The sequence below is a fragment of the Gymnoscopelus microlampas genome (assembly GCF_963454915.1).
Source record: "Gymnoscopelus microlampas genome assembly, chromosome: 18".
Lineage (NCBI taxonomy): Eukaryota > Metazoa > Chordata > Actinopteri > Myctophiformes > Myctophidae > Gymnoscopelus > Gymnoscopelus microlampas.
The window spans coordinates 28,547,801-28,564,519 of record NC_139955.1 but is presented as its reverse complement, the minus strand read 5'-3'; the positions used below and the strand labels follow the sequence as shown (position 1 = coordinate 28,564,519).

General features: G+C 41.5%; 1 protein-coding gene across 5 annotated transcripts in view; it reads right to left on the bottom strand.

Annotated features, from left to right (window-relative positions):
• The window catches only part of fam13b (family with sequence similarity 13 member B), an 83,598-nt gene that overhangs the window by 44,303 nt on the left and 22,576 nt on the right, over positions 1 to 16,719 (bottom strand). For all 5 annotated transcript variants that reach the window (XM_084042007.1, XM_084042008.1, XM_084042005.1 and 2 more), the window contains 3 exons: positions 9,862 to 10,074; positions 7,778 to 7,955; positions 6,129 to 6,270 (listed from right to left, as the gene is read on the bottom strand). In XM_084042007.1, the coding sequence (XP_083898133.1) occupies positions 6,129 to 6,270; positions 7,778 to 7,955; positions 9,862 to 10,074 (533 nt within the window). The remainder of the gene's footprint in view (positions 1 to 6,128; positions 6,271 to 7,777; positions 7,956 to 9,861; positions 10,075 to 16,719) is intronic.

The window sequence follows — 16,719 nt, the reverse complement described above, 5'->3', positions numbered from 1 at the left end:
CTAGCCTTACGCTCCAGCAGGTTGTACACTGGGTGACTGGTCGGAAAAATGTTGTTCTACCTCTTTCGTCGCTCGCTCTGTGTGAGCCAGGCTCTCCGTTGGACACGTGACCAAGTTGCAAGACTTTGATCAACAGTTACACCTGGTAAATTCATCACAGGGTATAATGCTGTTTCTGACCCAAAAGATGCAGGTGTGACACGTTATCTGGACACGTTATAAAGTGCATAACAGATTACAGCGTGACTGCAGCTCGTGACCTGACACTGAACTATAGCATTCATATGGTCCCTTTACCACCCTGGATCCAGTCCAACTAGGCCGTCACACAGCCTTCAGCAAATGCCTGCACGTTCTCATTCTAAATTGATATACAATGCTGCTGCATAGTATTACACTGTGTTCCAGCAGTATGTAGTTCATTGGGTTCCAGCCTAGAATATATAGGACATCAACACCTTGCTTTACAAAAGTGATTATCAAAAAAAAAAATGTTTTAATGATCATAAGAGAAAAAAAAATATATATATGTAAAAGAAAAACTACAATGGTTTCTTTCTTTCTTGAAAAGTATGTTTTCATTGTGATTGTGATACAGATAAATAATAACGTAAATTGATCCAAGCCGGAACACAATTGATTGATTGATTATTAAAATAAAATGCATCTGGCCCACCCATCTGACCACTTAACACGGCTCAGATGGATGGGCCGGCAACGCTTTTGAGATTTTCAAGTGGGTCTGATCCAGAAAAGGTTGAGAACCACTGCTTTACAATGTGTTGTGATATTATGGAATTGTCCTAGTTCAAACCTAGCCGTGTAGGCCATGCCTGGTTTTGGATAACTGCTGTGGTAAAGTAGCAGACATACAGTAGTTAGTTCAAGGTTGTTTTTTTGTTACTATTAATGCACAGACTGAGTATAATAATTTTCCATTAACTCCAGCAACACATGATCTTGGCCAGCACAGTCCAACTCAGCTCAAGCCAAATAGCCAAACCAAGATTAGCAGTCACCCTGGATACAGAGAGGCAGGGTATTATTTCAATGGCACAGACAGAGCAAGCTTTCCACATTGGTTGCCATACTGGTGGCACACTGCCAAGAGGCGTGGTTCAGGGGGTCCCTCAGCCCATTTAGACCTGAGGCCGACTCAAAAAACAGTGGTTGTAATGGGGCCGACTCACAGGTGTGAACGTGGTTGATAGTGGAAAAACAATACATTTTCTGTCAACTTTACTTGATTAAACATTCTTTCACGGTGTATTTTTTAAATGTATTTTGATGCATCCACTTCACAGAAAAGTAAAAAGAAAAATAACATACTCAAAACAAATCCACTGATGTTACTGCTCTTACAACAAGCATAGCCTCAGCCACACACATGAACCTTGGCAGCAATACAGCTAACCCATTTTGTCAAACATAAACAAAACAAAAGCTCACTTCCTCATGTCAGTTAATACCAAAGCCTTTTGGAGTTTATAAAGCTTTCTTAACCACTCAAACCGTATATACTTAATTGACCCGAGTCCCCCAAAGGTCTATAACAGGCCCCTTTTTTCCCTTCACATCAAATCTCTTGGCTGACATTGCATCGCAACGTGATGCGTTGTGAGCTTGTAGATCAGCTATTTTCACAGGACGCTTGTCCCAGAATAGGGACAAATAGGGTTCATCTGGATGTATCGACATGTAGCAAAAGCATGGGAAAGGACTGTCCAATCACAGTTATGCAAAAATGACTCCATCTACCTCCTCTTTCCTAGCAAGTTGTGGGTCTTTGTGCTGCATAGCTTATTTACAGATTGCTTCATGCGTGTTAATCTCCTTCTCAAGGGTCTGTTCTGACAGGGAGCTGATCCCAGTGGAAAAGCTGGAGGTGTCAGTTCCATGGTTACATCATCATCACCTCAAAGACCCCCCTCTCTTTCTCCTTCTCACATCGTTGCTGTCTGGCAGAAACCTTGTATATTCAACTTTATTCGTCTTGTTTTTTCGTCAATATGCCCCGCCTTTCGTCATACTACAGTTTCACACAATAGTAGCAAAAATAGCCGATCTACAAGGCTAAATAATAACCACGTTGGATGCATCGGAACACAGGGTCCTTTTTCCATTTCCTAAAAAAGTAAACGTTTTTTTTAGAACATACAAGGTTTCCACCCGACAGCGACGATATCGTTCTCCATCTCCCTCCCTCCTCCTGGTTTCCCTGCCCCCCCCCTCTCTCCTTCCCCTCCATTACTCTCTCTGCCTCTCTCTTATGTAACACACATGGAGGCATTTTCTTTCCGAATGACTGCTCTCATTCATATTGTCTGCTTTCTTCTTCAACTCTCTCCCTCTCTGTTAACATTAAGTGAAAGACAGAAAAAGGAGTAACATGGATGGACTGTAATGGATTACTATATTATACTGGGCTCTATTTAAGCTCAACTGTCTTTTCCCCACTGAAATAACAGAGCAAAGCCGCCCTCCACAGGGGAGATTGGAGAATAAAATAAAAACTCAGTTAATTAAAATATAATGTCAACGTATGATTTACAATTACCATTCAAGCAGAAAGAAAGACAGGAAGAGAGGGACAGAGAGAGAAAGAGAGAGAGAGAAAGAGAGAGAGAAGATGAATGCAATTTATGGAAACGAGTGTCAATGACGAGGAAAAGCCAAAATGAGCCAGGGACCCATAAGTTTGTACTCAGCACATTACATCACATAGGCTGGAGGGATGATTGATCTGCATCCAGCTAGTTACTGTAGTGTTAGGCCAAATGAGGAAAGACTACATCCCAAAGTCTGGAAGTATGATTGCTCTGCTATTCTGCTATTGACTAGTCTGTTGTTGAGCCAACTGGACAACCAATATTCTAACTCCATCACTCTTTGAGTCAGTCAGTCAGTAAAAGACATGCTTGTCTCTAGTGCTGGCCTGGGACTAATGGGGAAGGACGGAAGACATCCATAATTTTTCACTATACTCTCTCTACATATACTGTACACATACAGTATAGTGTATATACAGTATGTACTGTATGTGTATTAAACATAGTGTACATACATACACCATATTGTTAAAAAATATGATATATTCTTGCTTTGTTATGGCCTTTGTGCATTAAGTTAAAAGGGTGTATGCATGATTCAATTGACAGTTGGACATACAAACTGTACTTTCTTTTCAGGAATTCAGGGGACACTTAAAGTCACTTAATGTGTCTTTATAATTATTAATCACATATAAGCAAATAATATTGCGTGAACAGAAACATTATGTTTCTAATGATTATAATAACTTAAGAGTTCTAAGGACATAATGCAACTTCAGCTTAGTGTACAATAGAATCACTTGCACTTACAAATCGTGAGGGGGATTTCCATTAGGTAATTCCATAGTATTACTGTGTACTTACCATAGTGCCCCAAAAGGTTAATACACCGATTAATACACAGCGATAATAATCTATTTTATTTTATGAGTAGCCCACTGTATGGATTTCAAAGCCTATGGCAGACATGGATTTCAAAGGCTATGGCAGATAAGGCTTTTGTGTGATGCCCACAAAAACATGTCATCAACTAATGGTTTTCTAATGGCTGTGCTAGTGCTCATTAAAAGGCAAGGAGTGTCAATTTGCCAGCCTCCCACCATCTAAATCAATGGTCTTCAAATGCCTTTGTTGCTGCTCTTTACGGTATGCAGAGAAACCAGTCATTAACCCATTCAATCCGGGAATGCATCTCTGTCATTTTAGATTTCTTTGGCTATTCAAAAATAACAGATCTACAAGCTCGCGCTATGAGCTGAAAATGTGTGCAAATCTTTGAATATGTTTTTTAAGCAAACATTTGTAACTGTCACATGTCTCAACAAATGTCTTCATATTTCTTAAAAACTATTGTTACTATATAATATATCAGTGGTGCTCAAACTTTTTCTTGTCAAGGACCACCCAAAATTATATTTTTTGGCCGCCGATCCCCATCAAAATATGTTGTTCCAGGGACCCCCCAAAAGCAAAGATTTGAGTTAAAAAATGTTTAAAAAACGATGTATTCAAAGATTTGCACAAATGTTCCAAGATTTTTCAAAAATAGCAGTCATTCGTAGCGGTATGAGCTTGTAGATCTGCTACTTTTCAATAGCCAAAGTATAAAAATAATGGTTATAGCTAAATATGCGTTCCCGGATTGAATGGGTTAAACTGTATAGACACAACACTAGGTGGGGAATCACATCACTCAGCACTAAGTGAATGCTTTTGTATTTGTTTAGTCTGGCACTTACATTCCTTAGACACAATGTAGGTTTCTAGAACAATGCACAGACCTAAAATGCATATGGAAACAACTGTAACCTGTAACGAAAGACGTGTGTCAGCAAAAGGGTTTGGGAAAATAATCATGTCACCACATGTTCATTATTTACCTGGCAACGCATTAGGCTATATCTTCATCTAAAATCAGTGGCCCACTTGAACATCATCATGAAAGCGTTCGCGGGCCCACCCATCTGGGCCACTTAACACGGCAGCCGTTAAGTGGTCAGATGGGTGCAATTTTAGAGTTCAGTTTATTTTAATGTTCAATCAAATCGATTGCGTTTCGGGCTTGGAGTATACTTTACGTTTCTTATTTATTGGTACCACTTCTTAATATTAATGTTATATTATTGTTAAAATCTTAAGTGTTTTGCCATTTCTTTAGGGGCCCACATGCAATACCCTTGCGGCACACCAGTATGAGAGCCACTGACGTGCTGTGTGCTGTCATATAGAGCAGGGATCTTCAACGTTTTTCAGCCCAAGGACCCCCTAGCTGAAAGAGAGATGAAGCAAGGAACCCCACTACATACTGTATAAAATTGTATTTTCATAGATTTCATAGACCAACACCAAACCTCTTTGCCGAAAATAGCCGATCTACAAGCTCACAACGCCTCGCAGCGCGAGGCGTTGTGAGCTTGTAGACCTACTATTTTTTGGCTTAAATTCTCCTCAGAATAGGGATAATAGGGCTCAAGTGGTTAATGTAAAAAAAAAATCCAATCACACAAACATTTGGCAGACCCCCTGTGGTAACTCTAAGGACCCCCTAGGGGTCCCGGACCCTTTGCTGAAGACCCCTGATATGGATCCCTCTCCATCCAGCAGGAGCGAGTGTTACTGGGGAACTGCATGTGTTTACTTAGTTGAGCCACCACATTCCACACATAGCGTGTGAGTACGTACCACACGCTGTAGCACAATGCAGGGATCATGCATGATGATTGTGCACATACTGGGACACACTGAACTATGTGTCAGAGGCACCGTTACATAATTTCAGGTTATTTTCAGGTTCTCCGCTTTTTTTTTCTGTGGGAAGGTCAACTTCAGAGAAATGGGCCCAGGCGTAGCAAAGTTACAGAGTTACCTCGCAAATGTCACGCAAAGCACTGTACGATTATATAAGGGCAGCACAGGAAATCCCAACGACCTGCTGGACCAAGTAACACGAAATGTTAACCCTTGATAGGAAGGTCCTTAAAACTGAATTTCAACCACTTGAGCCTGGCATTGCGAGCTTGTAGATTTTCCGATATTGCCGAATGATCGTCTCCAAACGTATATATGTCGGCGCTGTCGGGTGGAAACCTCATACGTCACACGTGTAACAGTATGTCCAAAACTGTTACTTTTCACGTTTTCAGGATTCACACGCAATGTTTGACCGCAAATGATTACCGTCTTATCTCATCTCATCACTGTGAGTAATACTAACACAGAGTGCAACTAGACACGGTCACATCCTCCAACCAGTACACAGGATGTGATGTAACATTCAATGTCCTTGTACAATCAAAGTCTCTCATGTACCCGGCTTGAATGTTGGACAAATGGTGTGCGCGTGTGTGTGTGTGTGAATTGGTGTAGATCAATCACTGGAACGAAGGATGAACGGAGGAGAGAAAGATGGTTGATTCGTCAAATGACTTTTGCCATTTTTGCGTGACACCGTTCTACATAAGTATAACATAGGGCTTAAGTGGTTAATCAATCTATTTAGTCGATTATATTGTACTGTATATTTGCGTCAATTTGTTGATGTATAGAACCCCCCAAAAAAAGATCTAAAAGTTGTACCTGTTCGTTGATGGAGCTGTAGTCGTTGGTGGTGGAGACGTCGTCCTCCTCGGAGTCAAACAGCTCCTCCTGGTTGTCCAGCAGCTCGGCCAGCACCCTGCTCACCGCCTCCTCCCGCAGGTCCTCGCCCTCCAGCGACAGACTGGTGGACACACACATACACACACACGGACACACACTTTAAACCAGGTGTTCTCAACCTGTGGGCTGGGGCCCACTGGTGGGCCGCAAGGGTATTGCAAGTGCCCCCCAAATAAATGGCAACTAATTAACTAACTATTTTAACAATAATATAATGGTGGTTAGGCCTGTCACAATTATTACATAATCGTATAAATCGCAATCATTTGAGATCATCGCAATTATTTTTGCATAGTCATTATAATCGTTTCTATGTAGAATTTTTTTTTCACACTTTCAAACATTAAAAATAGCAGAAATAGCAGATCTACAAGCTTATGACGCTTGTAAGCTTGTAGATCTGCTATTTCTGCAATTTTTACATGTATAAAATTATTAAATATGTCAATAACGTCTTTGCATATTTAAGTTATTTGTCATATCTGCCTTGTGGATTTTTTTTTTATGAAGCCTAAAAGACAAACAGAAATGTAATTTGTATTCATAATGTTCAACGCCAAACACACAATTAAATCATTAATCGCAATTATTTTAGTGACAATTAACACATTACCCAGCATTGACGCAGTCCGTCATAAAAAAAAAAAAAAAAATCCAGTTTTTCACACAGAACCAAGAGATAACGCGATCCAAAGATTTACTACTCCACTCACTTCCTGGTTAAAGTATTTGGGAAATATTCTGTATCTCGGCTCCTGTGTTTTACTATGTATTTTTGGTGAAACATGCTATTTTCAACTGCGTATAACGAGCGAACATGGGAGGTCGCGATGACATTTTTATCTTCTTCATAGGAAGCACAGTGAAACCCTCCGTGATAAGCAACCATCATGGGATCGATCATACTGGAGATAAATATTCTGTGGTTCTTGAAAGATTAGTCAGAATGCTAAAAAAAATACTGGCAGAAGCTACAGCCCGTTTTAGAAAACCCCTGGCAGTGAATGTGTTAATCATCAACTTAAATTTGTAATTGTGACAGCCCTAAAAGTGGTACAAATAAATAAGAACTTAACCCTTTAAGACCTGAAGCCGGTTCTACATGTCTCCTAAATACCAACAGTATTCTGAAAAACGTATCAGTGGTGCTCAATTTTTTTCATGTCAAGGACCCCCAAAATCATATGTATTTGGCCGCGGACCCCCATCAAAATATGTTGTTCCAGGGACCCCCAGAAGCAAAGATTTGAGTAAAAATGTTCGCTTTAAAAAAATATATATTCAAAGATTTGCACACATTTCCCTGATTTTTCAAAAATAGCAGATGTACAAGCTCGTAGCGCGGCAGTCGGTGCCGCGCTATGAGCTTGTATATCTGCTATTTTTGAAAAGCCCAAAGTGTAAAATAATGTTTTTTTTTGTCTCAAATCAAAAAGCTGCGTTCCAGGTCTCAATGGGTTAAAGGTCCACCCCCCCCACGCCCCACACCGCTCTGGTGGCGGCGTGAGAACGGGGCGAAGAAGGGGAGGACGGGGTGGTGTGCCCCGTCGTGCGCGGCGTCAACTCACTGGAATATGTCTGGTCCGAAGACGGCGGCCAGCGCCCCGACGGTCCAGCTGTCGGGCTGCAGAGACGCCACGCTGGCCAGGAAGCGACAGAGGAAGCGCAGCAGGCCGTAGTTCTGCTGGGGCAGCTGCTGCAGCACGTAGCGCATGCTCCTCTTCACCTCCTCCTCGCCGCTGTCTTCTGCAAGCGTACAAAGCATTAGGGATGGGACGATAGTCGTTATCGTTTATCGTGAAGAAGAAAAAGAACAGGCTCTATGCACAGCAGCCATATTGGGAATGAATTGGGCCCCTGCCTTACTTCCTTTACAGGTGTTACCAATAATACTAATTAAGGCTCTGTTCCATTTAGTGTAGCACAGTGGTTCTCAAACTTTTACATTTCAAGGACTCCCGTAACTCTGAGAGTGTACAAATGGAACCAAATGGACCCGGGAGGGTCCATTTGGTTCCATTTGTACACTCTCAGAGTTACACCCCCTCAAGGAACCATGAGGGTCCCTGGACCACACTTTGAGACCCACTAGTATTTCTAGTGAGCCAACATGCACAATATCAGCACCCTGCCTCTGTTTGACCAGAATGGAACAGAGCCTTCATTAGTATCATTGGTAATACCTGTGAAGGAAGTAAGAAGAGGCCCAATTTCTCTCCAAAATGGCTGCTGTGCATAGAACCTATTACACTCCAAGATTATTGGCCCTTCCCACACACACACACTTTCTGACATGAATGGTAAAGCCAGCACACGCTTAGCACTAACACCAATGAAAATGATCATCCCCTCAACCTTCACTTTAGAATCATGCCATCAGGACAGAGATACAGAACTTTTGAGATGGGAAAACGTTCGTTTTGGTAGGAATTTTGTCCACTGCAGGCCATTGCAGCGCTAAACATTTCGCTGCTTGCCTTGTACCTGTATCAGTGGTGACAAATAAACCTTCTTGTTTATTTTCCAATATTGGAAGTACCTTGCATTGCATCATCGCTTATTTATGCTCAGCAATAAATTATAAACAGAGGGGCGTTGGCAGCACAATTATCAATTCTGCACGTACAACTTTGTTTGGCTCCCACACAGCTCCTTTCTTGTTATGTAGACAAACACATAAGATTAAGAGACACACATAAGATCCATGAGACTATGACGTGATGTGAATTAGGTGAACGGAGGAGGAGTTAAAGAGAGACAACAAGTCAGGTGACGGATTACCAGATAGATTAGAGAGACGTGAGATGTTCACCGAGACAGACAAACACACAAACAAACAGTCCAATCCTCCGTCACTCTTAATCAAGGTGTCAGACAACAGGAAAAACCATCACGCTGGAAAGGAGATCATTAGAGAATGATCAACAATAGATGAGTGTGAGGGAGACGTGTAGAGGAGTAATCTACACTTTTCACGTGTAGTAAATTAATACATACAATACTCTTGATAGCATATTAAACCATCACGAAATAATAGCTATTGAAAAATATGAAATCGAGCCTTTTCCCAAATGGAGACATGGCAAAGTGAATGGCACCGCAACACTATAAATGTACATTTTGTTAATTTAAAGTCTGCTCAACATTAAAAATGAGGCAGTGGGAAAACAGGGAGAGACATCGCAAGGACCAGGTAACAACACGGTTTAACCCATTAAGACCGGGAACGCATCTGTGGTCATTTTAAGATTTCTTTGGCTATTGAAAAAATAGCAGATCCACAAGCTCATAGCGCTATGAGCTTGTATATCTGCTATTTTTTGAAAAATCGTGGAAAATCTCTGCAAATCTTTGAATATATATATATTTTTAAAGCGAATATTTTTAAAATATTTTGTTCCATGAACCTCCAGAAGCAAAGATTTGAGTTCAAAATGTTTGCTTAAAAAAATATAATACTCAAAACACGATTTTTCAAAAATAGCAGATCTACAAGCGCGGCACTATGAGCTTGTAGATCTGTGAAGATCCGGTTCCCGGAAACGGTTCCAAATGTGACGGAACCGATTCCGGCTCCTTAATGTGGGATCCGGTTCCTTCAGGTTCCGGATCCCACCCCTACACTGGAGAGAGAGGACTCTCAGTCACTCACCCTGGAGGAGCTGCAGTATGTGTCCCTGGATGGCCGTGGGGACGACGGGTTCAGGGAGCTCCTGCAGGAAGAGGCGGAGCAAACTGACGGCAGAGGCCAGGTCCGCCTCCTTCTGCAGCTCCACCTCCTCGCCGCTGTCATAGCGCTGCCGCAGCCAGTCAACACGCTCCGCATTGCCGTTGACCAGGAAGAGGCCCTCCAGGTCCAGGCCGCCTGTCAGAACACACACACACACACACACACACACACACACAATCAATAAAAACTTCTGATCAATAAAGTTCACCAAGTTCAGACATGGGTTACGGTTAATAAGCAAACATCCTCGGTTTACACAACCCAGCATCCTGTCCTCCACTGCCAATTAATTGTTCTTTGCAGGCCAGCATCCAATTCCAAACAAACAGTTGTTTAAGAGTGACTTGAGAATTACTGATTTTTAATAACTCTTCAGTATTGGCTTGATATTCAAATTACTATACCATTCATCTCAACAGAGATGCTGCGCCAGCTATTGTACTGTACTTGTGGTTATAAGGTTGCCCTACAAATCCTGAATGTAAACATCCACTTATTTCTACAGAGCACACTCAAAAAGAACAGACTCTCAAAGAATAGCTAAAATTCACAGCAACCTATTGTTGCTTTGAGGTATTAAGGAACAACTAAAAACATGGCAGTAGTGGCCTGATGGCGTAGTGAATAAGACTTTTACAAAACCCTGTCTGTCTATTGGTGGGATGGAATTCTACCAAGAGTCTTCCCCTACATGGTCTCCTTCTCTCCTCTTAATAAGGAATTAATCACTGTCCACAGTCTGCTTTTAAGGAGAAAAAACATGCCAGTGTTGACGTGTTCTGTAGTTCAAGCTAATGTACCCACCCCGGTACACACCGGCTGTGAGGCTGGAAACCAACATCAACCAAACACTGGCAAACCTTGGCTGTCTGTTAAGGATGCCAATTCCTAGTTAGAGTGGCATGGTCCCAAACTGAGTATAATCAATCCTTATTTTGTTTAAAGCCGACTTTAGCTGCAAAACAAAATCAAAATCTGAACTGGCACATAAATATTGAGACTTCAAAAGGCATCCTAGCAGCTCAGCCAGTAAGCATGCATGGCACACAGACCGAATCACCACGTTGTGGATTCAAATCCGGCTCATGACCTGTGCAGGAAGTCATCTCTTTGTTCTACCGTGACTTCGTTATTTTCTTCAAAACAAAGCTGAAATGCTTCAAACGCCAGCCAGTGGCGGCCACTTGACAACTCTGCATGTGCCGTGTGTCTGGCGGCTCAGCCAGCCGGTGTAAGGACCACATTATGATCCCTGTGAGTGCGAAGACCCAAGTCTGAACCTGACCGTCTTGTCTCCTGCATCTCTCCTCTCTCTACCCTTGGTTTCCTGTCTTTATACACTGACCTATGTGTATCTGAAATAAAAATAAAAAATATATATATGAAAACTCAAAAGTAACCTTGTATCTCCATACTTTTTTGATAAATTAATGTCATCATGGTAATGGTAATGGTGCATTTATATAGCGCTTCTACCCGAAGCGCTTTACATTGATTGTGCCATTAACCCATTCACACACACATTCATACACCGATGGCGGAGGAAACCATGCAAGGCACCAACCTGCTCATCGGGAGCAATTAGGGGTTCAGCGTCTTGCTCAAGGACACTTCGACACTAACTCTAGGGGAGCGCCCCAGCCCGGGATCAAACTGGGAACCTTGCGGTTTTCCAGTTCACTCTACCCGGCCACTCTACCCCTGAGCCACTGCCGCCCCCGTGACATCAAACAAAAATGTCACACAAAAGCAATGAAAATAGGGCCCCGGGCCTATTTTCATTGCTTTTGTGTGACATTTTTGTCACCCAGGCTCCAAAGTAGCCTGACAGCGCATTACAGGTTCAAGTACCGATCCCGATGATATTTTCTGCATGTCTCTCCCCATCTCTCTCTCCCTGTTTCCTGTCGGTCTCTACTGAAAACTATGAATAAAGGCAAAAAAGCCCCCAAAAATATATTTTTCTTTTTTTTAAAGTAGTGAAAATAGCAGATCTACAAGCCCACGACTGTAGATTGGCTATTCACTATTTCATAAATGAAATTGAAAAAGGAGCATACAAGGTTTCCACCCAACACGATATACTGTATTATATACTATATGCATGTGTGTGTGTGTGTGTGTGTGTATTGCCATGGATGTTTTCTACAGCAGCCTAATCCGTGGGAAGCATTGGAAGCCAAGCATGCCTCTATTGATAATCATCATCATTCCTTACTCCACTTACATCACTACCATGTGATGATAAGATACATGGATAACATACCGATTGAATCAGCCAACTAGTAAGGGTTCGACAACAACATGCCTTCATGTTAATGACATAACCATGCTCTCTATAATGTTTTTTTATTGCTATTGTACTCATTGTCAGTTGCTCAGGAAAAGGGCGTTGTTGTATAGAAGGTCATGCTTCTGTTATGTGTTGTATTGTGTCCATATAATAAAAAAGCAATTTCTCCCACAATTATGTAATCATTAGCCTTTACTTATATTGAGTAGGTTGAGAACAAATGCTCTTTTACAGCAATGACTTGTATTGTTCCTATAATGTATTTTTGCCCTTTAAGATTTTAACGGTCTGATTACTTAACGGTTCCCCTTAACGATTCCTATATTTAAAATATATATACACATTTGTGCCTAAAATGTGTGATAAAACACAAATTCAACCATACAGTATTGCATACATTTTATTGCAGTGGTTCTCAAAGTGAGGTCCAGGGGACCTCTGGGTTACTGGAGGCGAGGGGAGCACCCGGAGTAAACGCACATGAACAGGGGGAGAACATTGGAGTCAAACACATAACCTTCTTGCTTTGAGGCAACGGTGCTAACCACTGAGCCACCATGTTATCAAAATATAATAAAGACCGCAACAACTGCTGCTGTAATGCAGTGGTTCTCAAACTTTTTCATGTCAAGGACCCCCAAATTGACACTTATTAGCCCGCGGACCCCCATTCGAAAAGATAAGCCAGGGACCCCCATAAGAGAAGTTTTTACGGCTCTCTAGCAGTGATTCTCAACCATTTTAATTTCAAGGACCCCCAGTTTGACATGCATTAGGCTACGGACCCTCATTTAATGGCATTTCTATCCCTGGCTGGGACCCCAATTTATATTGTAAAATCAATGTTAATTTAACTCTGAGAGTGTACAAATGGAACCAAATGGACCCGTTAGGGTCCATTTGGTTCCATTTGTACACTCTCAGAGTTACAGACCCATAAGGGTCCATTTGGTTCCTGTCCATCATTTAGCTGGAGACCCCCTGGAACCCCCTCAAGTACCCCTGGGGGTCCCCGGACCCCACTTTGAGAACCGACGCTGTAATGTGACTGACTGCTGGTAGACAGTACGACCACTGCTACTGTTGGGACAGCAATGCTCACAGTTGTGAACATGAAAGATGCTTTAATTATACACAGAGGCAGAGCACTCTCCCAAGTGCCTTCAGTACCAGGGTGTGGGTGAGCTTGCACTAGACAATTTCCTATTGATCCTGGAATGTGATAAACATCTAGAATCTCAACAGTGGGAGTGCAATTACATAACACTCTACAGTAGACCCCCACCCTCTACCCTCAGAAGAGACGACGATTCAAAGCAGGGTTTCCTCTGTATACTAGGGGTGTGCCGATATATCGTCCCGCGATATATCGCGATACATTTTCGCGACGATATGTATCGTTTTGGGGGAAAAAAATATCGTTTTTGAAAAGATTTTTTTTTTTTTTTTTTTTTTTTACAATCATAATAATCAGGCATGCAAACGGCCCCGAAGTGAAAAGAGTGACAACATGTTTTTTTTTCGGGTCAGGTGTCATACTATTTGGATTCAAAACGGCTATTGTAGCTGAAAAGCTACAAGTTTGCATGTCTGAATAATGCAAAAACAGAATTATTTGTTTGCATTTTCTTTTTTTCTCCTCCATATATTTTCATAATAAAAAAAGTGCGTATCGTATCGTATCGAAATCGTATCGAAGTTGTGAGCCAAATATCGTATCGTATCGTTTCGTGAAATTAGTGTATCGGCACACCCCTAGTGTATACAGATGACAGTGGTCAGTGGAGGGGTAAAACGTTGTGGTTGGGGGAACTGGATACACTGTAGCATTATTTAGCCTAACGGTAAAGCCTTGCTGAGCCCATAGGGCAGGAGCATATCTCCCGTTTCAACAGCGTGACAAGTACATCTCCCAGCCATGATGTACAAGTACACCCCCTGGACATAATGCTAGTATGTCGCAGGGAATTACCCACAATCCAACCATTGAAGCCTCTTGAAGCAGCCAACCACAGTGCTCTAGGATGCATTACTGGCGATGATTGTCACACCCATCATTGTATGTGATATGAAAAAGTGGGATGTCATCTCTTGCAGTTCGTGGAGAGCAACATTGTATTTTATTTATTTAGAAGGCCTTGTGTGACAAGCTTTCTTTGTATCTATCCTCGCTTTTAAAACCAAATGTTACTGGACTTTCAACACGTTCACAGACACACATTAGATGTACCAGTCCACGTATGAACAGTGAACAAGGAAAGACTGCTTTCATTTATTATGCTCCACACACTTCGGGACTCTCTAGAAACTGGTTTGATTGGTCTCAATAGAGACATTTAGGGTGCTTCTTGAGGACACACTACGTAGTGACTGCACCGGTTTCATGTAGCACTATGTTTATTTGCATTCATGGCGTTGTAATGCCCGGCCGGGGAATACCTAACTGAGGACAGACATAATATTTATAAAAAATAATTATATAGTTTGTATATTAATATATGCCTTGAGCAAAATGCTTTGTTTCGTTTTTAAATCAGATTTTATATTTCATATTTCTTTATTAACTCTGAACACCAAATGCCAATGAACACCTGCCTAGTAGTAGTAAGTACTACAGACCGATGCTGTTTTTAGCTCCAGTATGCAAGTGTACTGTCATGTACGGCTCTGAATTTACAGGCCTGGTATGTTATGCAACAGGCTAACAGATGGCTGACCACATTTCTAGACAAGCACATTAACAGTCATTAAGTGTGTGCTGTTGACACCCTTGTAATTATAGCCCTATTTACTTTGACAAAAATAGCCAATCTACAAGCTCACAATGCATCGCAGCATGATGCACTGCAAGCTTGTAGATCTGCCATTTTCGAAAATTTAATAAAAGAAAATGAAACATTTTGGAAAGTTTTCCCAAAATAGAGATGCCAGGATTAAAGTCATAGTGTGTAATATTTTCAATTAAAGAAAAGTTTTCCACCACTGGCATGTTTTTCACAATAACTATTTCACACACAGTGTATATTGAAAACCTCTCTAAAGACTATTTTTGGTAGTGAGTGTATAACAGAAATACCTTTTGTATTTCAAAGTTAATACTATCGTTTCTGACAATGTTGTTGTTGTTATTGCTTTCTAAAATATCCCCAGCACTAGGATCCTGCAGCATTAGTTTTGGAGCAGTACTTCGGTTTCGAAATGAATTCTGGGAATCACAGTTCTACCAGACCATAGACAGACGCTGTAATGACATCGGAGCTACCAGAGGTGTCGTCAAAAACACTGCTAAAATGAATGTTACACAGTATGACTTTAATGTGAATAGAAACAGCTAGAACAATCAAGTAAGTTCCGAAAATTGCATTACTTTACTGTAATACAGCCTTTCAAAACAGTAAATGACAACACTTTATGCAAACACATGGATATTATGATATCCAAAATCCCAGACGATATCTAGTCTTACATCATGATATCGATTCTATAAAATATCGATATATTGCCAGATTTGCCACGCCCTGAGAACATCATTAATAAGTCAGTAGAGGCCCTGGAGGGATAACGTTATGAGTGTTACATGACCTTGTGTGGTGTGCCACAGTACACAAACTCAAACGTTGAAAGCCTAATTCATACTTTGTTGTATGCATCATGTTTTTAGCTACGACCATGCAGTTAGTACTGTAGAAGCCGGTGAAAGCCAAGAGCTGGTCACAGCTAAGCACAGATTACATGCTGGTTGAAAAGGTATTTTCAGCAAGTGACATGGTCGTACAACAAAGTATAAATTAGCTACGCTAGCTTAATGTCCAATTCTGAATGCTGTGGCTTGACCTATTGTAGTCTTTACTACTGGTCAATACTTGTCATGTTGGATGCGCCCAAGTCAGACAGACTTTTCACTGGCCAGCTGAGTTGCCCTGGAGTAAAAAACGAAAAAAACACCTGACTCAGCAGGTTCTTCCACCAAGCTTCCCTCCTTTGGGTCCATCCCAAGTTTACAGCCACTCGTCGGACAGCCACTCGTCGGACAGCAATTTAAGAGTACGTAGGTGTCCAAAGGTCACAATAAACATGCGTTTGATTTAAATGTTCGTTCTCCGTTTTTTACAAGCAAATAAAAAGGACTCTGTGTACAAGTCTTTCATTCGTTTAGTGGGATTCAAAAGCCAGGGGCCCATGAAATGTGTTTGTCAAAATCCCCTTGGTATTATTTCAAACCACATGACAACAGAGTTGTCAAGAGGCTGCGCTACCGGAGGTATGCGGGCAATGCCCGAAAAGTCACATAGCGTTAAGGAGAACTCCTTCTAACGCTATGGACCAGAGCTATCCCCAGACCTAATGTTGAGAACCAGTGTATTTTTTGTCATTCTTAAAGGTCCTGTTCAATAAAACCTCATGAGGAACACATCATCAAGACATACTGGATTTGAACATCTGCGTCACCAATCATTGCCCATTACACTAAACCAGTAATGACATCA